The sequence below is a fragment of the Apteryx rowi genome, unplaced genomic scaffold, assembly GCF_003343035.1.
Source record: "Apteryx rowi isolate R43461 unplaced genomic scaffold, aptRow1 scaffold_23, whole genome shotgun sequence".
NCBI classification, from domain to species: Eukaryota; Metazoa; Chordata; class Aves; order Apterygiformes; family Apterygidae; genus Apteryx; species Apteryx rowi.
In genome coordinates this window covers 19363-45031 of record NW_020448641.1, presented here as the reverse complement: position 1 = coordinate 45031, position 25669 = coordinate 19363, and the positions used below count along the sequence as shown (strand labels likewise).

Below are 25669 nucleotides of genomic sequence, written 5' to 3'. Positions count from 1 at the left end.
ATGATGCTATGTCAGGGGGGCATAACCTTGAAACTGCCCTGTTAACGCCAAAGTTGAGCAACTTGCATCACCCACTGTCTTACTAAGGCACACCAAATTTCAAGACAATCAAATGCATGGCAGCAAGAGGTGCTGTATCCCCGTAATTTGCTTATCAGTTGCTCCATGCAGGCCAGAGCAAAGCCTTCAGTTGCTTTTCACTTGCATGTGGGGAACACTACATTCAGGACAGATATGAAAAATGCTTTAAAAACAGAGTCAACCATCATTCTGATAGCCCTGTGCACACACAGGCATACATCTGTGCTGAGCACAGAAGACTGCAGCAAGTTCTCCAAATCTCTAAGGGCAGGGTAGGTAAGTCTTCCCACCCACCTGGTGAGGTCTATCAATACGACTGGCTTTCCTAGCAAGAGGCAGGGTGTCAGGGTAGTGTGGCCTTGACCACAGCAACCTTCAGCACAGCATGTCATCTCACATACCAGGCAATGGCCATATCATGCCCTGCCCTCATCACTACCATAGCTGCACCAGAACTTCACCTGCCTCCATCTCCTTTTATAAACCTCTTCATTTAACAAAGATTTTCCAGTGTGACATTTTCACCTCAAGTGTCTCAGCAGCTGTTATGGCCCTKCCACCCTGACTTCAGAATAACTCCTAGTCTTGGGGCATGAGGCACAGCACGAAGGTATGTTTAATGAGACAAACTCACAACCAGAGGGTCACTACAGAATGAGTCTCAAAGTCCAAATCAGGGGTGGGAGATTTACAGCTTCACAATTGTTTGCAATATGATATGAAATGAGTCAGTCAACAAGTCAGAATGATATGACGATATGGCCTAGCTCTTCTGCCCAGTGTCACATAAGGCTCATAAGGTCATAACTCTCCTTCAAACTTACCTTCATGTCTAACAAAATGAACCAGCATGAAAAGCAAAATGTAGTTGACCCAGTATTTCTGCCGTAGCACATTCACTCTAGAATCAGCTGAATCTTTTTCCTTGTCTCTCTGCCATAGGAAATAAAAATGGAGGGTGAAATTGGAACAGATGCTAAAGGAGAGTGTTTGGATCACAAGAATAATTTGAGACCCAGCCCACTAAAAGGCAATAAAAAGATTTTGCTGTCCTCACTGGGAAAATGCACAGAGTTTGTGAAATCTCATGGGGTTGGTACAATTGTGATTGACATGCTCTATTCAGTCAAACTTTCACCATTTCTGGTAAAGTCATTATAAAAATACATAACTGTAGAAAATATTAAAACAGCAGGATTACAAGGCAAGGTGTAGCTAACATCTGATTCAGTCATCCTGGCGAGGTTTCTGTACTCATCACCAGCGGATGGATCTGGAGGATCACCTGTTCCAAATCCATGTTGCCGACTGGTGGCATAGCTCCCAGCAGTACAGCAAGGGCAGTAATTCTAATAAAGCTGAAGCAAATGTGGATGCATTGACAGGTGTGAACACGCGAAGTATGCCTTCCTGTTCCCAACTAGCTGTCACACTAGCTTTGGTAACAACAGTAGATGTGGCATGCAGTCTGATAGTCTGCAAAAACCCATCAAGAATCCTGTAGACTCTCTGGGGTAGCTACATTAGCTAAAGTCTGTACTATCATATCTAGCTGCTATGATAAACTTAACTGGCTGAGATAAAACTAGCATAAGTAAGCCTTCTCTTGCTGCAAACTTGTCTCCTGATTAGAGTGGAAATTCCTGTAGTGCTTAGCAATTATGTCCAGAGTCTGAATTAACCATGCCGACAACTTACCTTGTATAAAAGAGGCTTACTTTTGTATATCTGGTTATCTCTTATAGAATCTCTAAATTTAGAATTTTAGATATCTCATTAAGCAAATTTTAGTGACTGGATTCAAACTTCCAGTTAAAATTCTCCCCATTTCTCAGAAGTTCTGCACAGACTTCCAAAGCCTTTTTAGTCCACCTACCACAACAGGAATCCCACAAGTCCCTCCTCCACCTGTCGATGCCTCACCTAGAGATATGCATTAGATTCACAGAGGTTAAGCAGTATAGCAATTTGTCACTTCAGTAAAGCTTCTCTTACTTTCTCATGTGGCAGTTTCATAAGCAAGTTTGGAAAATTATCCTTATTAAGCTATCATAATGTGATGGTCCAAAATCAACAAGATCATTATTTAATTAAAGAAGTGCAAAATGCTGTAATTGGGAAATCAAAATCAAATTTACAAATATAAACTTTGGGGCATAACTTCCTACAGCAGTTCTACAAGAAAAGATGTGGGGGCGCCATGATATTACAAACGAAGTATCAGGCAACAATATGATGATGTCACAAACGAGGCAAAACTCATTGTTAGATACAGGAATTAGGAGAATTATACGTCAGATACACAAAATGGGGTATTTTGCCTGGTCTGTTTGTTGGTGAAGCCCCAGCTGAACTGCTGCAGAAATTGATCTGCTGGAGCGCTAGAAAGGCATATTAGGATGGTCCTTCTCTCCATAGGCATTGACTGGAGTGCTGTATATAATCCATGTCAAAGGGCTGAGACAACGTTGTGTTATTCCTCTGCTGTCAGCATCCTATCTGCACCCTCTGTCTAATGCATCCTGTTTTGAGGCAGTAAGTCTATTTTTACGCTGTCAAAGCAAAAGATGCAATTTTGGACTACAAAATAGGAGCAGAGTCACAAAAGTTAATAAAGTGCATTGTCAGTAGCTATGTGAATTAGGCTGCACTCTTAGGTCTTAATTAAGATTTCTATGTGGGGCTGTCAGGCTGTTGTCATGCTGGGAATGAATACCAGTGAGTGTTTTTATTCTTGCATTCTGAAAGAATCCTTGGAGTACCACTTCTTGCTTTCATCACAGATCTGCATTTTTGTTTCTAGTGAACAGACATACTGAGAATGCAAATTAATTTTCTGAGATCACTCCCCCCTTCTGCTACGTAAGAAAACACATTAAATGCAAAGGCAAAGCTAAAGGAGACACCTTAAAGATTTCTAAGAGCTGCTGTAGTTCACTTCTGTTTTCTTCAGGGACAAAGTAAATGAGCCACTTTTATTTGTTTGTGCCATTTTAATCACTGCTTGACTCCATAGGTTTATAGAGAAAGGAGCGGTCTCTTGCATACTTACTGTGCTCCCTACACTTGTCTGCTTCATTTTGCTCAACTTCTTCAGTAAGCCACTATATTTTCACATACCTTAAGAAACAAGTGCTGTAAGAATGACTTATTAACAAACATGATCCTGCAAAACACTGCTGCAGTCCTCCATACAAGATCACACGGCTGAGGCTCCGGTGGCACAGCACACATCGTGTCACGGATGCCTCTTGTCACAGGGACCTCACACCTGAGGATTTTACTAGAAAACTTACTTCCCTCTACTTTTGCATCCATCTGTGTGGTCGGAGCGCTGCTGACACCGATACCGGACAGTCACAGCAGGCCACACCTCAGTGTAGCATAAATACCTGAGCGCGGTGTCCTTCACCCTCGGAGCGCCGAGAGGCGCCGTCGGCTCCCCCCGCGGCGGCTGGGACGGGGCAGAGCCGCAGGGAGGGAGAGGCCGTTCCGGTGGCGGTTGCACCTCAGGAGCACACTCCGGCCGTGACGGCAAAGAGCACGCTAATGCACGCGGAATTCCCCGAGTACACACCGCGGCGGAGSGAACAACCACAATCAAAGCGTTGGCAGGTGCCACAAAACATGTAAGTCTAAATTCACGCGTCCACGGCTGAGGGGGAGCTGCCGTGGGCGGAGAGGGGGCGGGCTGGGGGGGCGGGAAGCGGCCGCCGGGCGGCGCGCGCGGGGGCGCGCGGTAGCCGCCGCGGGKACACGCGAGCCGGCACGCGCTGCCCCCTCAGCCCCGGCCATGCGCTTAGCAGAGGTGCTGCCGTAACCTGTCCGCCGACAGCTTCCCCAGGCCGACTGCAGCAGCTGTCGCCCAGAAACTTAGGTACAAAATAAATTATTACCCAGTTGCGCTTAGATTCACAACTAAACACACGCTCCGTTGGCGGAGATGGGTGGGCGGTAGCTCGCTATCGCCATCGCCGGGACACCCCGGCCGGCGGTGCCACCGCCCTGCGGGCGCGGCCCGCGGAGCACCCGGTAGCCCGCACCGCCCTCCCTGCCGGAACGCCGCAGGCGGGACTGCGGGACGCAGGGCGGCGCACGCAGATCCCACCTCGCTGCCGGGCGGCGGCCAATGGGGGTGCAGGAGCCCTGTTCGCGCGTGCACCTCGCTGCCGGGCGGCGGCCAATGGGGAGCGGGGCCAGCGGCGCCGGAAGCGGCGCAGCTGGCGACTGCTGCCACAGGCGGAGGCGGCGGCGGCCCGGTGAGTGCTGCCGGATGCGCCGCGCGTACCGCCGGTTGCGGCGGGGTCCTGCGGGGCCGCCCGGCCTGCCTGGGGCCCACTCCTCGCTGCCATGGCCAGCCTGCCGACCGGCGCCTGGTGCCGGGGGGCCGTCTCGCTGCGGCGGCGGCGGCGTCTGCCTCGGGGGCCGCGGCCCGTGGGGCTGCGGCGTGGCCCGGCCGAGGGGCCGGAGCTGCTGCCGGTCGTGCCACCGAGGGAGGCGGCAGAGGTGTGACGTGCTGGCGCGCCCGCCGGTAGCTGTGCACGGGGTCCCTTGCCAGAGGTGCTGCCTCGGCACCGCCGTGCGGGTGAGGCCTGGCCGTGCTTTCCTCAGGATTCTGCAGTAAGTCAGAGTAGTCACTGTCTGATTCCCCGTTCTGTGACATGAGGATTAGGAGCAGATGCCAACCCTGCAGAGGAATGACGACCCCCTGAAAATGATCGAATTAACTCTTAGCACTGTAGAGATGCTCCGTATGCGTTGAAATGCTGCTTGCCTCTGTGTGCTCCCTATTCTTCTGAGCTCAAGCTTTCCTGAGTCTAATTTTCTTGATGGCTACAAAGCATCGTTACTGTGAGTAGTCACTGGCAGAGTAAAACTGTTGCTTGGACCTCTGCAAACGTCAGCCTAATCAATAAGAGCTGCATTGGCTTCATTCTTCTGGGGTATGGGGAAAGCAGAGCACATCATCCCTCCTGAGACTTTTTTTTCCCCTTCCTCATCTCTTGCATCTGCTTACAAGGATTCTCCATGCCTAAAAAAAATGTTTAAACCCTCCTGACACTTGTGTGACACATCAGAATTCTTATCTAGATTTTAGCTTAACACTTGGTGATAAGCCTCTGTTGGTTACACAGTGTTTCTTCACAGGAGCTATAACAGGATCAGATTAGATTTTTTGTAGGAGGAAACCTGATAGTTCTCTGAAAGAAGTAATAAAACTGTAGATAAAGGTGTCTTGCTGGGCATAATTTACACAGATTTCTAAAAGCCTTTGACAAGGGCCTCTTTAAAGTAACTTTTTTTTTTACTTGTGTACTGTTATGGGTATAACTACCTCTTTCTGTAAGGTTCTTGTAAGAAATGCATTCAGTAGCAGAGTGAGCATCTCGCAGGCTTAACTTTATTCATTTTTCAGCTGCTCTTATGGTTTGTTGCAATATTAGGACCATGAAAGCAATGGTATTTTCCTGTTTTTCTGCAGCATCCAGAGAAGAAAATATCTGCGAGTCACTGTTGATGATGTGTACTCCAAAAAGTCAGCTCAAGGTTTAGTGAAAATCAAAAAGCAAATAGAATATTAAGAATTACCAGGTAAAGAAAAGAAGTGCAAAATTAAAAAAAAAAACATATCATGCCACTGTATAAATTCAACTTTCATCAACATTTTAGTACTGTGTGTGTAGTTCTGGCTTCTTTCCCCTGACTAATTTGCTGTATACTTTTTATATGGGGGAGATGTAAGAAGAGCAATAGAAATGATCATAGATATGAAATAGCTTTCATATAAAGAGCTAGTGAGGGCGTGAGCATCCTAAACTGATTTATGAGTGGCAGTGTAGTCTTAGGAGTTGCTGCGCTTCTGTCTTGTTGGCACTAGTTCTCATGAGATTAGAGTCAGGTGAGTCACCTGATCTTTTGCCAGAATATTATAGTGATACAGCTGAGCATTAGCATTAGGATGGGGATGGGAACTGCAGCTTTGATCAGGAGGGGTGACAAAACTGGCATTTCTGGTGCCAGAACTGTCTATGGGCGATTGGAATATCACAGCCAGCTTTATCTTGGAAAAGAGATGTGGGAGGGAGGAATGAGAGAGGGTGCATTACAAGTCTGTAAAATCATGAGTGGTGTGGAGAAGGTGAATAGCTGCACACGGGGGGTGAATAGCCCCAGCCCACACAAGGCTGGAGAACTAGAAGTCTATTCAGGGAGTTGTAACTGTTTCTTTGTCCTGCCTGTGTACTTTATCTGGGCATCTGCCAGCAGCTGCTGTCCTTACTGATTTCCTTCCCCCTCCCCTCCCATTAGGTTGGGATGCCATCTTATCTTTCATAAAAACTAAATGCCTTCTTGATTCTCTCCAACCACAAGAGAAGAGGGGGACACATCATTGTGAGGGACAGAGCACTTAAAAAAGGAGGTAGGTAAAGGCAAATAGCTCAAAAATAAGGTAATGGAGGGAATGCTGAGCTGAGTACTCACTGCTCCCTGAGGCTGAGGTGTTGATAAATGATGTTTTGAGTCATGCTCTACCTGGAGAAATGACAGGACAAGGGCCTGGAAATAGATTCTACAGTCAATGAATTTCCCCCAGACTTTCTCCACAAAAAATTGTGTCTGACTGGCTTAATAATGGCCAGAAGGCATTTGTTGAAGAGGTTACACAGTGGGACCTTGGATGTGGAGGGTATGAATCAAAAGGTTGATTGGGGGCAGGGTGCACRGAAAGTGCAACCAGTACTTCTATAAGAGATTCTGGAAGAACTGGAGGAGAGCAGATGCCTAGGGTGCTAAGTGTAGATGTCTGTCTGTCTTCTGAAATACTAAACTAGAATGTTGCCTTAAGTTTATGTTTTTCAGACATCTTTTCTCTCTATCGTTGCATTTCTCTGACCAAAAAGTCTCCTGAATACAAACGTGTATCCAGGTACTCGATTTTCACCTTGTCATTTGTTACTGCACCAGCTGTAGTTATTATTAAACTTTAATTCACTCTCCACTGATTTTCCTGTATGACCTTTTGTACCTGTACAGCCTTCACTTGATGGCTATATGGAAATTAATGATTTTAAACTGGGATGCTAGCTCTATTATTTTTATGCTTAATAGCTGGTAGAAGCTGATGTTTTGCTGCTGGGCAGTGGAAACGGATGATAGAAGAGATTAGCCAGACTTGGTCCAGGCAAGAGTAGAGTGATGATGGTAAGAGGAAGGAAATTCTTGAAAGATATTATTAAGAAACCATATTGCATTTTAGGACTAACACTTGATTAAATTTACCAGTGTCCTTAATTCCTCACTTAATAATTTTGATTAAAGCATCCTCTTTCTGTGTGTGATTTTCTTTTTCTTTTTTTTTTTTTTAATTGGACAATAAAAAAGATGAGTCTTCACACAGTGTCTAGGACTGAATTGTGTCTAGGACTGAAGGTGAACTGTAGCAAGTCTGCCTGTCAATTCAGATTGTTAATACAGCGTGGTGGTTCCTGTGCTTTTTCTTGAAAATGGAATTTTGTTTAAGATTTCTCAGGGTATTCACTGCCCTGAACTGTCTGAAACCACACTTTTCCTTTGCTGACTCCCTGTTACGCTTGCCGTGCACTGAGGTAATGAGCTTCTAACTAGGTAGGAAATCTAGGATTCCTTGCAGCTAACAAGCTTCCATAAGAGCTGCTGGTTTTATGGGGAAAATGAAAGCATTTTGATTTTTAGCTTCTCTTCAGTTTTTCTTACTGATTCTTCTACCTCAGCATCTGAAGAAAGCAGCCTCTAAGTAACAGCATGGGTTGAGGGGAACCTGTTAGTTTTTGTTTGGAAACACAGTTCAAAGGACTTGCATATATTAAAAATTAGCCAGGTGAGTCTAAAAAAGGAGCATTTCCCTTTTTTGCTACCTGTTTAAAAATCAAATCAAAGGCTTAGCTTAATATAGAAAATCAGCTGTTGTGCTGATTTGCCTCTCTAATCATTGTTTTGCCTCTCTTATTGCATGTGGATGACCTGGAGTTCTAGAGTTGGAATTGTCTTTTTTTCTGCATTTTTACACAGCAAGATTCTTAATCTTTGCTGATAATTGGATTGGGGGCCAAAGGGGGGCAGCAGGGCKCATGTGTGCTACAATAATAAAAACAAATACTGTACCTGATCATGTGGCGATCTGCAGGGAGTCTTTTAACAAAGACGTGTCCCTGTATTTTTGGGGGGCTTTTTTGGCTTCGTTTGTTTTCCCTCATGAGGAGGTAGCGAAATCCAGTGTAGCAACTCCTCATGTCCGATAATTGAGAGTTAGGTCCTCTATAAATTCTTGATTTTGAGGGTTTTTTTAATGAGTTTTTCCAACCCTACCCCTATTGCTCAAATACTGTACACTCTCCATGAATTTTTTCCCACAGTCCTGAGACTTTCTGAGATTATTATGTTTTCTGATCCCAGAAGGTAAAACTTCAAAGATTAAAAAAAGGACCAAATATTGACTTCTAACAACATGAGAATTAGTGAAGCTGGAATTTGTTTGAATTACAGTAAGCAAATAGGAATATAACAGCATAGTATAGACAGGGGACAGTATAATTCTTCAGCTGAACTGAGGAACTGCTGTGAATTTTGTACTATCTTTGAAGATGAGAAATTGCAGCATTTGTGGCTTCTACTAATTGGAGTAATAAGGTTGCTTTCTCTCTTAATTTAGAAATGAATGTAAATGGGAGATAAGTGAAGAGCAAAGCCAGTACTCCTTCTGCCCTTGTGGAGGGGTCTAGGGTACAGTGGAGAAGACAGAAGAGGTAAAGCCAGTCTCAAAAGTTTGGCTATGTAAGTCCCTTTCATCTCCTACCCACATCAGATTTCAGAGACATCTGAAAATAGGAAGAATCAAGGTCAAGGAAAGCTGGGTGTGGGAGATGGGTAGGCTGTCTGTGCTGTGGGTAGGGCTGTCTGGACTAGTCTGGGACTAGACAGAAAACAGTTGTTAATGCTGTAACTGTAAAGCCCTGGATTTTGTGCTGCAACGTGGAGTAGAGTTACATCATCTGCTGGGACAGCAGGATGGGAAGGTGTGCGTGCCGGTGGGAGGGATGAAGCTGGAGTGGCTGAGGTTACATCAGCCAGTGGGTTAGTTTCCAGTCTGTTCTTGAGGAGCTGATGTGGCTTGTGCAGCCAGAACATCTGGGATTGGCTGCTGCAGATCAGCTGACTCTGCCTTCAGCTGCATTTACAGAAGTTTAGTCTTTTCTGTCTCGTGGTTTCCCTGCAGTTGCTGCTTCTGTTAGAAATCTTTTGTCACAGTTTCAACAGGAGGGGTCAGGTATGGAAATTCAGGTGCATCTAAGTGCTCAGGCCAGGAGTGACACCTGTAGGTGATAACTGTGCAACAAATGATTTGTGTGTGTGTTTTATATTAAGTTACACTTCCTGTCTATGCTTGAGTGGGTTCTGCTGCCTGCCAACAATGTGAATTGCTTACTTCCTTAGCACCTGCCCTGTGCAGGATGGGTGGCAGGCAGCTGGAGGTCCTAATCCTGTGTCCAGTGCTGTTGCTGTACAACCCTACATGTGTTGCTTAACCTACTTGTGTACTAGGTATAACAAAATGGAACAGTATTGAACTTCTACAGATGTTATTTTTGGTTTGAGATATTAAGATTGGAAGTATTAAGGGATACTTAGAACAGTTCTTCTAACAAATCAATGGCAGAAGTTTCTACAGCTGCACAAGGTAATGTCTTAGGTTGCGGACTGCTGTGATCCATTGTCTTACTGGAATGGATTCTTGGTAGAAAAGTATTGCATGATATGTTGTTTTGCATTGCCTGTTCTCTCTGTGTGTAAACTTCTATAAAACTTGGGCAGTTATTTATGAACTGTTCTAAAGACAGTGTATTTGAAGTTTTTCTTTATGTTAATCAGTTCTAATGTGCAGCTTCCTCTGGGAAGGTTTCTTGTTTCTGAGTTGCACTTAAACTGCAGGGTTTTTTTCTTACAAAAGATTTAATCGGTAAGATAACAAAGCCATTTAAATAACAAAATCCCTAAATGTTCCAGAGGACTTTTTTGTGTGTTATGTCAAAGACTCAGTTCTTTAAAATCGTGTGTATTTCCTTGAAACTAGACTTACCTCTGCTTTATTGCTTAAGTGTGGAACACTATAGCTCTTTCACAGGAGAGTAGTTTCCATTTGTTTTTCCACTTGTGGAACATCTTAAACCCTTAATAACTGAGTTATGGGCCTTTATATATAGAACTGTGTAATAAGTTTAGTTGTTTTTTTATCAGCCAAGGGCTAATAGGTGCAGACATCCCATGGGGCTATAGCCAACAGACTGAAAACTTGTGATATAGATGAGTTTTTCTTTTTTCTTTTTTCTTTTTCTTTTCTTTTCTTTTTTTTTTTTTTGGTAAAGGTACTAGTTTTAGGATTTGAGACCTCTGTTCGACTTCAGATTGCCCTAGAAAGTTAACTTAGTCTCATTGCACTGATACAGAACAGAATCTAAATGTATTGTGCTACTTAACAGCTGTTACAAAGATAGTAAAATCATGAAAATGAACCAGTTGGTAATGCTTTCTATAAGAAACAATATAAGGGTAACTCTCATCATTTTAAATAAATGATCGGAGAACTGCATTTTTAAAAGGCAGCTCTGGAGATTAGTTTAGAGTGAGTAGATTTGCCTAGCAATGAAGAAGAGACTTTTGAAAGCTGATGCTAGAGTCCTCCAGAAGTACCCAAATAATTCATTTTGCATTTCTCTTTAGTGCCCCCCCCCCCGACCCTGTAAGGAAGAAGTTTGTTGTTGTTGTTGCTGTTGTTTTGGGTGTGGTGTTTTTTTCCAATTATGTGGGGTTTTGGTTTGTTACTGAAAAGTAGAAGCATTCCAGGTATGGAAATGGCAGAGATGGGAATGGAGTGTGAGTGGAATGAAGGTGAGGATTGAAAATTAATTTGAAATCTTAAAGTGAGTGAGGAGAGAGGAAGGAGTTCTGCAGCCTTGCAGTATCCCTAAAGAAAGCTTGTCACTCATAGAAGGCCCTGTGTTTAATGTCTGTTTGTGCTTTCTGACAGCATCATTTCCCTTTCACATATCTCCTCTTTTTTTCTTGATGTCTTCTGCTACTTTAGAATTCCTGATCCAGTCTTCCTGTTATCTTAGTCTGCTTGCCTTTCCTCACAAGCTCATTTCAAGAGCATGTTATTTCTTTCCAGTCTGTTTCCTACAAAGGATCCACACTATCTACCACTTCTCACACCTACCTCATTTTCTATTCACTCTTAGCAAAGCCGTCTCTGGTAAAGGAAAGCAAGAGGCAGTCTTCCAGGATGATGATGTTGCTCTTAGTTGCAAGTAGCCCTATAAAGAGATTGTGAAATGCTTCTCTGGCAAATGAGTAGGAGCAACCAAGGAGACGGCACAGTTTGATCTAGCTAATATGGGTTTGTACTGTAGTGACAGTGCAACACCAAGCAAGGGATTGGAGAACTCTAGATGTTACAACTTCTCTTCATTTTTTTTTTTTTCCCCCCTCTAGCCTTCTCTATGGAGAAAGTTTTGACTTCTCTTCATTGTAGCTGCACTCACTAATAGTCCTTCTTTTTCTTTTTTGGGGAAAGCATGTTTTGTTCTTGATCTTTATTATTAATCTTCTGCAAGCAGGTAGGGAACAGGGGCCTTCCAGCTCCTCTGAATTACAGCCTGAGAATTCTGCAAAACTGGGAGAGTGGGCTGTCCCTTGCACAAGTAAACTGCATTAAGACTATAAAGAGTCCTTCTGGATGTGTGTGGGGGGGGGGGAAGGAGAGAGATTATAGACGGAAGTTCACTGATATTTAACCAGTTTCTCCCTCCCTCCCTCCCCCCTTTTAACTTGCAGATATCCTTGATTTGCAGAAGGCATCTCAAAATGTTGTGTCGAGCTGCTCTGAGCCCTCTTGTCCGTTCCCCTGGATGGTGCTTTGTGTTATCGCCACATGCCATCGCAGCCATTTCCCGTTTGTGTATGTATGAGAGAAAGCACGCGTTTCTAATAATGTCGGTCAGTATGTGCCTGGGCCTGCCTTATATCCTTTCCTATAATGAAAAGAAAATTCCCTCATTAACTTCATGCAAAACTTACAGGCTTTGGAGTGAGCTGCAAGTGAAGCTCTACTTTCTTGCTGTTACTTTCTCCCTTAACTCAGTAATACTCAGGCAGATGTCTGAGAGGGTGTATTTCTCATTCTGACATGTATTTTTATCAAAGATTTCTGGTGTAAAAGAACTCTCGCTGTAAAAGTTCTTTGTGTTTCAACCTGGTGCATTCCTGGAAAACAGGATCTGATGATGTCCTCTTCCCCCTGTTCCCATTTCCAGCCCACAGATAACTTGAGTAAAACAGGTATTGGAAGGTGGGAAGCTCAAATTTGTTTGGGTTAGACAAAAGTGCAGAGATACTTACAGGAAACCCGAGCATAAATACATAGGTGTCCTGTGGACAGTGGTTAGGAATATGACATTTTTATTGTTCCCTATTCTGCTATGAAATCCTAACTTGACAGAGGCTTTCACTCTCTATATGATTAGCAGACTGAAATAGAGAATGCAGGGATAGATAGATTCCCTCTTGATCTAGTAGAGTCAGTGGGATAAAAATATCAAYTGTTTGCCACTGCATGCAAGCTTCATTTCATTTTCCATTGCTCTGTGTGTTAACCCAATAGTTCTCTTTTGTTGGTATTTATATGAATTATTAAATAATGAAATCTTAAATCCTGAACTTCTTTTTCTGAGCTATAGCTCAGTTGACTTCTACGTTGTAGTATTTCTAAACATACTACGTTTTCCAAAGTCAGTGAAATTCTCCAATAATTAACCTTAACGTTGTGAAAATTGTTCCTCAGCTCTGGAACAACTGACAGTAGTCAGTAGCCATTATTGGAGCAACTTTGAGTAATCAATCAGTTGCATTCTAAAGCTGGTTTGAAAATTATCTGTTTTGTTTTGCTCTTTGCTGTTTCTGTTGCGATCCTGTTCAGCTCAAGTGTATTTTAAATAGTCCTGCGTCTTCACTCCTGGGAAACAACCCTCATGCAGGTTGCATAAAAGGATCTGCAGTGCCAAAAGTCTCATGCATTTGTATTTTTTTATTGTATTGTATTATTGTATTTTCCCTTCTTTAWTAAAGAATTAAAACTATTGGCAAGGTACTGGATATGAAAAACTGGAATGCTTAGAAACTTACTTGAGTGAAAAGTTGACTGGATGACAATATCAGTTTCTCCCTAATTCCATGTAAAACAAATTCCTGGACTTGCATCATCAGAAATATTTGTATGTATAACCTTGGAGCCGATTTTTCTCTCTCAGTGCAGTCTAAAATAACAAAAAGACAGGTTTGCACAGTGGATGGCCAGTTTAGCAGTTATAACTTTAGTGTAGATGAATGGAATTATCTGTCCATTCCAGAATTGTTGCCTTTCTCCTCGCTTTTATGAAAACTAAGTGTGGTGGGTTGTTTGTTTGGTTTTTCTTTTTTTTTTTTTCCAGATATTGGTTGTCTTTCAATAGCTGCCTTCTTGGAACTTTCTAAACCCTAGAGCTCTAGCTGCGAGAACTGAAAACACTTAAACTGTTTTACTCCATTCTGGTCATACTGTGTRGGATAGGCAAATAGTGCATAATAACTTTTAATGCTGGAAAGAACTGTTCAATTTAACTCCATTACCTGTTCTTTCCTATTYATTATAGGCCTTCTTTACATTCACAAGTATTACCTCATGAAAATGAGGGGCAAATAAAACTAATCTCCATATTACATTTTCTACTTCATATAAAACTGTGACATCTTAATGCAGCCCTCACTTATGATTAACTGGCTAAGGTTCTTCTGTGTATAGTGAAGGAAATAGATTTAACCATGTTTTACAGAAATAAATACAGAAATAAATGCCTGGCTTCCCTTTTCTGTAGCCCTGTGTTCATTACTTTTTTACTCCAGCAGAAGTAACATCCAGAATACTCATTTAACTTATGAAAGGATCTATCTCKTATTATAGAACACAAAATTACAGAGACTGAACAGACAAATTTGGGTAAAATCTGACCAGGGCATAGGATTCAATTCACTGATTTGTAAAGGAGTCTCTACGTCTTCAGAGATGATATTGGTCGGGATTGTATCTGTGCCATCTTTTGACTAGGATGCRCTTTTGGTCCTAGACTGTAGTGTCATAGCCATCTTGTTAATAACTTCAGAACTGTTCTCCCCTTTCTTGCAATACTGATATTTTTGAGACTGTCTAGAAGTTGACCTGGTTTAATGTAGATTCTAAACAGTAATGTGAAAAGAACTAGATGGAGGATAAGGCAATATAGTTTCAAAAAAATTTTTGAAGCTTATTCCATTGCGTCTTATATCATTAGGCGCATTTGCAATAGCAAGTAACCTTACTGGCATCACTCCCTCTTCAGACTCAATTCACTGTGCCTCTGCAAAATTTTGTCCTAAGTATTTTGAAAATGCTTCCCAACTGCCTTCATACCTTCAACTTAATTTTGTGACTTATGTGTTTGATCCAGCCTCTTTGGTAATTAGAAGGGATCTAGATTGTTCCTTGCAGTTATACCTTAACAGTCACTTTTGTCTCTAATTTGCTGTGCTGATAGTAGACTGGTTTGTCTCTACTGTCCTTTGCAGGCTTTTGAAAACAAAGATTTTGCACAGGCACTGCCGCCTCAGTGTTTTAAGTAAGATACCAGCCTTGCACRTCTTGTATCTTGCCTGAGTAGCGCTGTGACTGTCTGTGTTCCAGTGCCTGTTTATCCTGTAGGAAGGCAACTAGCAGTTCATATGTCGGCCATTCATCTCCTCCTTCTGCTTCCCCAGTTGAGCAGTGTGAGAAAATATCTGACTGTAATACATCTTGATAAAAGCTCTACTCCCCCCCGCCCCCCCAGCAGTCAAGTGCTTCTGCAGTACTACTGACAGGAGAACGCTCTAGCTGTACCTAGTGAGGCAAAGGAGGGTGTTTTTAAAGCTAGTGCTCTTACTTCTGATGTGAGCTCTATGGGCTCTGCTTAAGTGCCCTTCAGCTTGGTCTTCTAGAGTCCCAGACTCAAAGCTCTGTGACTCATGGGATATTCCCTTCTATGCCTTAGGGATGGTTAGCACTGTTCAGAAATCACTGGTCTTCATTTTTTTTTTCAGTGACTTGAAAGCTGGATTCTCATTCCCAGTCACTGAGAAGTAGAAGTGTGTATTGTGAGCTTCAGCTGTGGGAAGGGAGGAAGTGTTATGTGGCTTATAAAGGGCTCAGAAGTCTGAATGAAGCACTTAAAACTGGTTGGGCAAGTTTCTGTTGCATTTTTCCTTTTTTTCTTTAATCGCAGATCTCCCTTACCATACCCAGAGATTAAGAAATGAATCCATCCGTTGTTGGAGCAACATCCCGTTTATCACCATGCCACTCAGCCGCGCACATGGCAAATCATTTGCACACCGCAGTGAGCTGAAACATGCAAAGCGGATTGTAGTGAAGCTGGGTAGTGCTGTTGTGACTCGAGGAGATGAATGTGGCTTGGCTCTTGGGAGGCTGGCATCTATTGTGGAGCAGGTAATTCTGTACTGAGGTGGGATGTTTGTTTTACCTTCTGAACTTCGTGATTATTGGAAAAACTCATAAAACAGTGTTGGCCTTTTAAATCAGTATGCTGGGCTTTCCTTTCTCCATCACCATGTGCTGTGGTAGTGCAGACCATGTAACTCAATAAATCAGTATTTGAGGGAGAAATTCTGCACAGTGAGACTTTGTGCAGTAAGATATGGCTCGGGCACTAGTTGGATCTTGTGGGGAAAGTGGCACTGAAGTGTGAGGTCTGCAGAAAGGGTGGAGYATTCTTGTTTACCTGAACAATTGCAAATTTCCTCTAAGAGAAGGCTTGAAACCTCATTGCTTGTAGGAAAAGCTGATGGGATCAGCTCATAGACTGGTTCTGCTGCACAAAATAAAATGAAGACCTTGCGGGGTGGAGGAGGGAGTTGGATATGTCTTCTCTGGGAAGAAACATGTGCATAAAAAATTAAATTCACATTAGGCATTGAGCTTTTGAGTTTTAAAAGGAACCATGGCCACATACCTCTCTGGAAGGAGCAATACAAAACTTTTTGTTTACCATTGGAGTTAGCTTCTTCACTTCTAGTATATAAAATTACTATATAATAACAGTCGTGGGAATGGTTGGTGAATAAGAAGGTTGGGGGAAGCTGCTACCATATGGCTTTTCTCTATCTTCTGCAATAGCAGAGRAGGGTCAAGAGGTATTGAAATGTTACCATGTAATAGGTATTGTGAAAATTCAAGCATGACTTCATCATAAAAACTGATATTATGAAAAGAAAGTTTAGCACAGGCTGTACATGTAGCTCAAACTGATCAGGAAGCTGTGCAGGAGTATCTTAAAGGGTGGTTGCCTTGCTGTGCGCATCTATAGGTAAGCAGACACTTGTGTCAACAGCAACCAGTAAGCATAACATATCTGTAAAACACAGAGTTGTCAGACTAGGAGTGATCTTGCTCCAGCTCCTGTTTCTTGTGCTCTGTACTTACAGGTGTCAGTGCTGCAGAATCAGGGCCGGGAGATGATGATTGTCACCAGTGGAGCTGTAGCTTTTGGAAAACAGCGATTGCGCCATGAGATCTTGCTCTCTCAGAGTGTGAGGCAAGCGCTTCATTCAGGCCAGAGCCAGCTGAAAGATATGGTGAGTGGCTGCAGCAGTCCCTTTTTTTTCCTTAAATGTTGAGTGGAACCTGCTCAAGTCACTGCCTGACAGCTGTTCTCTTACTTTGTAGGCTATTCCAGTCTTGGAGGCCCGAGCCTGTGCAGCAGCTGGCCAGAGTGGACTCATGGCTCTGTATGAGGCCATGTTTACACAGTACAGCATCTGTGCAGCTCAAGTAAGGGATTCTTTCTTTCCTAGACTGGCTTGTTACTTCAGTTAGTGATGTAATTGCTATTAATTTTTTCCAAGCTTCATATGCTGCTGTCTTTACTATAGTCTTGGATTTCCATTGCTGTCCTACTTTTGAGGCTTATTATTGTAGCATAATTGGTAGTTCATACTAGGTAGAGCAAAAGTGCTTTATATTTTTGGAGTTTGTGTGTGGTTTATGTACTTTTTTTCCCCCCCTCTATTAAGCTCTCCTGACAAAAACTGTAAAGAGAAAGTCTGTGATCCAAAGTGATCCAAACGGTTTAAAAATCACAGCTGGCTGAACTGACCCACATTGTGTAAAGCTGACAGAAGTGCATATCCATACTTTAGGACTTGCTGTCCATCTGCTCAAACCTAACCAGTAGCTGGTGGTACACTTAGCCTGGGTCTCTCTCTGCTGAATGCTACAACTCTATGTATTGCACTACTGTAAGACAACAGACTATGCTTATCTTAAATATTCTGTGAATGCTCTACAGTTGATGCAGTTCTGTTACTTTTGTAAACACTTTTAATGAATTAAAGAGCATACTATGAAGTCGTCGCTTAGAGGAACTTCTTACTATAATACAGTACTGCTGATAAAACTAAAATGTTTCCCGTATAGCTAACAATTACCATAGATTGCTGTGATCTGTCTGCTTGAGAAAGGCCATTACAGGTTCCAGTGGAAGTTAATGCATATACACCTGAAAATGTTGTGGAAAGAGTATTTCTCACTTGCATTCTTTATCCTTTAACTGTAGCTTATGTTTGTGTGGTGAGCCAGAGGACTTGACTGAGCTGTTATGATACTTTAATACATATTTTTATGTCCTTCTTATCAGGGAAGATGACAGGCTAGGTATATATTAATTTTTTTCCCCTCCTTTCAGATTTTAGTCACCAACCTGGATTTCCATGATGAACAGAAGCGTCGGAACTTAAATGGAACACTGCATGAACTTTTAAGAATGAATATCGTCCCTATAATTAACACTAATGATGCTGTTGTTCCACCTCCAGAGCCAAATAGTGATCTGCAGGGGGTAAATGTGGGTAAAGTATTGCAAGGGGGTGGATCCTGTTTGTAGATGTACAGCATTAATGCATGGTTTACTAATACCATAATCTGGGTCCTGTGAAACCTGCAGCAGGGAAACAAACATAAGAAATCAGTAATGTGGATCATCTAGCCAATGCCCCTGGTCAAAGCCGGGTCAGCTGGAACAGGTTGCTCAGGTCATTGTCCAGTTGGGTTTTGAATATCTCCAAGGATGGAGACTCCACAGTTTCTCTTGGCAACCCCTTCGGTGTTCAACTACCCTCACAGTAAAAAAGGGTTGGTTTGTTTTTTCTTATGTTCAGATGGGATTTCCTGTGTTTCAGTTTGTGTCCATTGCCTCTTGTCCTGTCACTGGGCACCAAGGTGGAGAATGTGGGCACTGCTCCTGCTATCTCTTGTTTTGATGCTGCTTTACTGCATTCCAAAAGGGTATTTGCTTTCGTACAAAGRTTGTCTCCTAAGAGTTTTCAGCAGAGTGTGAGCAAAGTAGCTCATAAGGGCTTGGCAGTACTGATGGAGCTTGCTTTTGTATATGTTATGGCCACATACTTCCTAGTTTCTCCCCCTATGTTGTGTTGCTGATCTGTATGTGCATTCCAGGTGATTAGCGTGAAGGATAATGATAGCCTGGCAGCACGACTGGCTGTGGAGATGAAGACTGATCTCCTGATTGTTCTCTCAGATGTAGAAGGTTTGTGAACCATTTACCTTCTTTGATCAAGACAATCTATACTCTGCTATTTTTACTGTCAAGGAAATGACATGCAGAAGAAGTCTTTGGAGTTGTCTCTGAACACTCCTCTGCAGTCAGAGATGCCTTGCATTGCTTTAGGTATCAGATGGATAGCAATTCTTGGTGGAAAAAAATGGACCTTGAAGTCCCACAGATAGTAGAACCAACCTATACTTGAGTTTTGCTGATCTCTTCAATTCACTTCTTTTGCAATGACAGTTATAATGTAGCACATAGCTCCTCAAGGCATATACCTGATGTTATTGCATGAGCCAAAGACTGTCTGCCACATCATTGAGTTTGGGTGCGTGAGAATGCAAGTGAACTTGAGACTTGTTCCAGAATCCAAGCTGTGGTTCCTTTGCTAGCTACTCAGGATTTTATGATATAGTCATGAGTAGTATGCATGACAAGGGCTCTGTGTTTAGAATCAGGAACATAATCCGAACACTAAATAGTTTTCTTCTGGCAGCAGGTTCTGTATTTCTGAGTTACAGGTATCTCAGATGCTCTGGACATTACTTTCCAGAAGTCGTGAGCTTGCTAGCTTTTCTGTCTCCAGCTATTTGACTGATGCTGTTTTGGTCTTGTGACCTGTGCTGCTGTGAAGGAAGTCTGTCATCTATTGATGCTGAAAGGAGGTGCASTTCATTCTTACCTCTGCATCATCCAAGTCATGTAATCTTTCCACCTTTTCCAGACATGTTTCTTTAAAGTTAGATCTGCACCTAAGCTTCAGTGGATCCTGGTCTTCAGCCCATATCACAGGTCCTGAAAAGGAAGGGGGGTGCCTTTCCATAAACAGTTCCTCTATCAGATTCASTTGGATTTGATGGTTGTCTCTAGTCAAAATGACTCTGAGAAAAATTAATAAAAGCAATAGTCAAAATAACTTGTTCAAAAAATAAACTTACTCATCTAGTGTGATGTGTTGCTTACGGAAAGATTCATCCTGCCCTTCCTAAGCTATAAAGGAAGATCRCAGGTAGTCTGCACTTGTGCACTCTAATTTATAACATCAGTGTCTGTTCATGTAGAATTTCTGGGAAGTGTGGTGGTAGTTTAGGGTTTATGTGTTGGGTAAATGAAAGGGTCATTCAACTCAGAGCATTGTTACATAAAATTATAATATATATGTATATATATATAAACTATTAAGAGTCCCTTCTTAGCAGAATCTAATAACCCACCTTTTTACATATTTCTAAATTGCTCAGTTTGTCATTCTACAAGCCAGCATTCAGGCATATCATCTGAGATTTTGGTGAGGAGGACTATCCTTTTTCCTGTAGGTCCTGATTTAGGACATATCAAAGCTGTTAACTTGTTTCCAGCTTTCTCTCTAACCTCACTCTAATGTCAGTACTTCCAGCTTGCATGCTGTTATTCAGTGTGTGGGTATTCTGTTTCTTCTTGAGATACAACTTTACCAAAAGCATAGCTGATACTTCTTCAGCCTGCCTGCTAGCATTTCACACTTTCACTGAACTCTGCTTTTTGAGGGACTTGAAAATTTTTCATCCCATGAAACGGAATACAGCTTTTCAGTTTCCATAGAGCTTCTCCTTGAACTTCAGAGCTGAGGGTGCATAATGATAGCAGATTTTTATCATTTATTTTAGGACTCTTTGACAGCCCTCCAGGATCTGATGATGCAAAGCTCATTGACATATTCTACCCAGGAGACCAGCAGTCTGTGACATTTGGAACCAAATCCCGAGTAGGAATGGGAGGCATGGAAGCCAAGGTAGGAGCTTGGAGCCTTTGTTCTATCCTGGGAAGGAAAGGGGGATGTGGAAGGGGGAAGTAGAAGATTAAAAATAAATGGGAGGAGTGGTTGAGAGACCAGATTGTTGTGCTGCCATTCAGAAGGACTGTGACAGGCTGGGGAAACAGGCAGACAGTAACCTTGTGAAACTCAACAAAGGGAAGTGCCAAGTTCTGCGCCTGAGGAGGAAGAACCCCCTTCACCTGGACAGGCTAGGGGCTGACTAGCTGGAGAGCAGCTTGGCATAAAAGGACTTGGGGGGTCCTGGTGGACACCCGGTTGAACATGAGCCAGCAATGTGCCCTTGCACAAAAGGTCAATGATATCCTGGGTTGCATTAGGAAGAGCATAGCCAGCAGGTCAAGGGAGGTGATTATTCCCTTCTACTCAGCCCTGGTGAGGCCGAATCTGGAGTGCTGTGTCCGTTTCTGGGCTCCCCAGTACGAGAAGGATGTGGACATAAGGGAGCAAGTCCAGTGGAGGGCCATGAAGGTAATTAAGGGATTGGAATGTCTGACATACGAGGAGAAGCTGAGAGAGCTGAGATTGTTTAGCCTGGAGAAGAGAAGGCTCAGTGGAGGTTTTATCAATGTGTATAAATACCTGATGGGAAGGGTGTAAAAAAGATGGAGCTGGACTCTTCTCAGTGGTATGGTGAACAGGACAGGGGGCGATGAGCACAAATTGAAATACAAGAAAGTCCATTTAAACATAAGAAAAACCTTCTTTACAGTGGGGGTGGTAAAGCACTGGAACAGGTTGTACTGMCCAGAAAGGTTGTGGAGTCTCCATCTTTGGAGATGGTGAAAACCTGACTGGACGATGTCCTGAGCAACCTGCTCTAGCTGACCCTGCTTTGAGCTGGCAGGGGAGCTGGACTAGGTGATCTCCAGAGGTCCATTCCAGCCTCAATTATCCTGCGAATATCCTGCAATGGTGTAGGGTTCCTTTAACTTCTCTTAGGTCCATGTGATTTTTAAAAAGAAGACGTAATGAATCACATTTCAGTAGTTTATTGTAAAATGTGATCTTTAGAACCATATTAAGTTGGTAATTCCAATTAAAGTAAGAGCCAGTCCTCGCTGCTTCCTTCCCCCTCCCCGCCCCATGATAATCCTAAGAGTTTGGGAATCCCTGTTATTTGAATCTGATAAGTTACCTCTGCCTCCTTCCTGAGGTTTTTTTGCATGCTGTTTGCTTCTGAATGACATATTGGTGAAGACTGAGGTGCTTCACTTCTGGATTATAAGATTAAGAGGTGGAAGGGCTGATATTTTTAGAGCTGTGTACAGTCAGATGCCCTCAGTATTCATTGCTGTGAGTGCATAAATGTGGTGGTGCTATGAGGCTTTGGTATGTGTTTCTCACAATGCTGGGATACATGCTGTTGTTGTGGTCTGGTGCAGGTTTCCTAAGGAAACTTTTAGGAGGTTGTCTGTAGAAACTGAAGTAGGTTTTGACTGAGCAGGGAAAGACCAAGTCAAGTACTTTGCCAGTATCTTGTGACTTATTTCCTTTTCTGAAGAATCAACTAGGTAAGGCAGATTTCGGTATCAGTGTGTGGACTGGAAGGTCGCAAAAGGAGGAGGCCTTGAGTTTACTATTTGGGGTATAGTTTAGAGTGAGTTAGTTTAGTTATAGTTTAGATTAAATGATTCCAAATGTTGAGTGGAAAGCTGCCAAAGTCGGGAAGTACTTGTTTAAAAAAAAAAAAAAAAAAAAGCTAGAGCTATTTGATATTTAATATGGTAAGTCTGAGTCCCTTAGAGGCAAAACCAAATGCTACCATTGTAACAAAAATGTGTAAGAGTTGAGAACAGTGATGTTTCTGGAAAAATGAGGTGTCAATACAAGGAAGAAAGAGTAGCCAAAAGTAAAAATCTTGATTATCAGAATGAAACTTAAGCAAAAATGGAGCAGTTGAAAGTCTTGTGGTAGTCAGGAGCCTGGTGTGATAGGCATATCTGACAGATGTAGTTTCCCAGTGAATAAGGACTGTAATACATAGTTGTAGAACCATATAGGAAAACATAGAAGTGAGGAAGCARCATTGTGACTAGCAGCTTTTGTAATGACATAAATGACACAAATGTAATAGTGGGATAATGCTGCTAATAYCTTAATCGGGAGAAGTGACGGAGAGCACAGGCAGTTCACCAGTAAGTGGTAACATTTGGTATTTAGTTTTGTGGTTTTGTATATTTGCATAAACTAGTGAGATGTTGCAGAGGGAGATTTTAGAGAACTCATGTTGTGATACCATAAATAATAGCTCAAGCGTGTGGAAAGAGGCTAATCTTAGGACTAATCAGTACACGGGGATTTCAAGGGATTTTACTACTAAGATGGTCCTGCTGTAAGCTTTGCATTCTTTAGAAGGACTAAACAAACTTCAGCATGCTAATACTGATGTTCAGAAAGGGAACGCATGCTTCTCTTGTTAGAGGAAAGCCTACAAAGATAACTGCCCTCAAATCTAATAGAGCTCTTGTTGACCATGATGCCTGCCTGCCAAGAAAAAAAGGGGGCAGGGGGGAGGGGGAACTGAGAGCCTTTAGCATGCAGTTGTTCTGATTTCAACTCCCATCTGTCTGTACATCAGACTGTTCTTGTTTTAGACTTGGTTCTTGCCATAGATCTTATTTTGTGCTTTTCATGTATAAATTGCTTAGTACAGTGGGATCCTGACCCTTGAAGATGACTCCTAAATGCTATGCTACAGAACCCCCCTCCCAAACAACAGAAGTAGGGAAGCATGCCAAATAAAAAGAAGTTAATTCAGGACTGAATAAACGCAAAATCTTCAAACATAGCTTACTCAAAAGGACTGTGAAGACAGTTGTCATATTCCCAGGCAAAATTAGAAGCAAAAAAAAAAAAAAAATATGAAAAAAGTAGGTAAAAACTTTGGATGGAAACCTGAGTGACTCTTCAGAGTACTTCACAGCTTCACCAAAGGGTTATAAACAATGAGAATTCCTCTACATCTTAAACAGATCCATGAAGAGTGCTTAGGCCAATCAAACTTTAAGGGAGTAATGCAGATGGCTAAAGGTATTGAATAATATTTTAATCTTACATGGTAATGGTTAGGACCTGAACAAGAACAGTGCTCTGTGGTACAAATAATACTGCATAGTCTCTCAAAGTGGATTAATTATTGTTTGCTTCCAGTGCCAGGAAAATTGGCAACACAACTTTTTGAAAAAGAAAATGAGGTCTCTTCGCCCTAGGAAGAAGAATTTCCAATTTAAGATAATGGTGAAAAAGAACATGCGACCAAAGTGTACTTGCAGAAGTCTTGGAAAAAAGCAGGCCATTAGGGAAATGTGAAGTATGTTCATAAAGTGGCAGCTAATTAAGGAAGGGAAAATAAAGTTCAAATACATGATCTTTCAATGTTGTATTATAGAAACTCCTATAATGTGTTGAATGCTCTTTGAAAGCGTAAAGGACCAATCTAAAGAACAAGGAAGAACAAGAATTCTTCCTAAGTGTGGGGATTCAAATATCAAGTGAATTTCCTGGAACTGGCTTTATCCTTCACCATAGGTGAAAGCAGCTCTGTGGGCCCTCCAAGGAGGCACCTCTGTAGTTATTGCAAATGGAACCCACCCAAAGATCTCAGGTCACGTCATCACAGATATTGTGGATGGGAAAAAAGTTGGCACATTTTTTTCGGAAGTAAAACCTGCAGGTGAGTACAAAGGTAACATGTCTGAGTTGCAGAGACTTCCTGAAAGTTTAGAATGAGTTAATTTGACTAGACCTGTAAAACAAGTGGGAAAGCATGCCCCACTTGACGAATGTCTATTGAAAGGTATTTTCTACAGTTAGAAATGCTGGATCCTCTGCTGTTCCCTCTAGCTGATAAAGTGTTGCATCATACTTGCATTTAAATAACTGAGTAAGATTTTTACCATTTTTTAGTCTTGGGGGTTTTAGTCTTAGCCACTTTGTACAGAAACTGTTCCAAAAGTTTGGTCATCTTTGTTTCTCTTGTCTGAAATTGTTTTTATTCTATTGTGGTGTCTCTGAGATGGGGGGGAAAAATCAGAATTTCACATAGCATCCAAGATGCGTGTAAACCTTGGATTTATGAGATGAGAGGACTAACTTTGAGTTTTGATTAATGATATCTTCTGTTCTGTTTTCTAGGCCTTTTCTAATAATTCTGAAAATTGTATTTGCTTTTTAATGCTGATGAGCTGATGTTTKCATAGAACTATTTTTTATAATACCAAGGCCTGATTGTCCTTTTTCTCCATCTGCATCTCTTCATGTTTATCTGCATTGAATTTCACTTGCTATTTTGTAGCTTAGTGATTTGGCTGCAGAGGAAATTGATGCTTTTCAGTTAGTCCCACTAATAATAAATTTCTATCAGCAGTAAAGGCTTTCATCTTGTTACCTCTTTCCCAGTTGTTTATAAATATGGCAGACAGCACAAGTCCCTGTGGAATTTTACTAGCAGTCTTCCTGTACTGTGGATAATGCTTACTCTCATTCTTTCATTGTCTTCTGCCTTATAAAACAGGCTTTGGAAATTCCAGTAACTTTTCTTGTAATCAACCATATCTCTCTATATACAGGCATGTCACTTTCTTCAAAGAACAACAAAAGACACTGCTTAATCATGTGTCCAGTAGTTCTTACAGTTCCCAGTATAATTCTTGGTATGGACTTTGGAATCCTGCTCTGGCAATTTTCTTGGGACCCTTCTTAAATAGAAGTAGAGTCATAATTGTCACCTTCAAGTCATCTGTTCTACAGGCAATTGCAGGAGAGAGTTTAAAAAAGACAGTTCAGTGAGTTTATCCATGAGCTACTTCAGAACTCTTAGGGGAAATGCGGTCTGAACCCAGTGACTTGTTACTTCTGTTTCAAAACCTGTTCTATATCATTTCAGTTTGATACAGATCCCTTGAGGTCCTGCTGCAAAACATTTTTTGTGCAGGAACCCTTCCAAAATGAACACAGGGAARGACAGAGGGAAAGCAGTCTTTTTGCAAGCTATTATTTAGATTGAATTTTGGCTTCCATTATTGTTTGTACATTACCATGCTATTTTGTAATC

General features: G+C 42.2%; 1 protein-coding gene across 11 annotated transcripts in view; it reads left to right on the top strand.

Moving 5' to 3' along the window:
• Positions 1-4315: 4315 nt before the first annotated feature.
• ALDH18A1 (aldehyde dehydrogenase 18 family member A1) overlaps positions 4316-25669 on the top strand; it is a 36982-nt gene continuing 15628 nt past the window's right edge. The window contains exons 1-13 of one of the 11 annotated variants that reach the window (XM_026065626.1): positions 4543-4701; positions 5564-5673; positions 6391-6502; positions 7192-7284; positions 8771-8892; positions 11950-12073; positions 15444-15667; positions 16663-16812; positions 16904-17008; positions 17922-18080; positions 18692-18782; positions 20447-20571; positions 24145-24289. In XM_026065626.1, coding sequence (XP_025921411.1) covers positions 11980-12073; positions 15444-15667; positions 16663-16812; positions 16904-17008; positions 17922-18080; positions 18692-18782; positions 20447-20571; positions 24145-24289 — 1093 coding nt within the window. In that variant the 5' untranslated portion in view covers positions 4543-4701; positions 5564-5673; positions 6391-6502; ... (1 more) ...; positions 8771-8892; positions 11950-11979. Of the gene's footprint in view, positions 4341-4542; positions 4702-5563; positions 5674-6390; positions 6503-7191; positions 7285-8770; positions 8893-9301; positions 9386-11949; positions 12074-15443; positions 15668-16662; positions 16813-16903; positions 17009-17921; positions 18081-18691; positions 18783-20446; positions 20572-24144; positions 24290-25669 lie in introns of those variants that run through there. The other 10 variants (XM_026065627.1, XM_026065625.1, XM_026065628.1 and 7 more) reach the window with 10 other exon arrangements.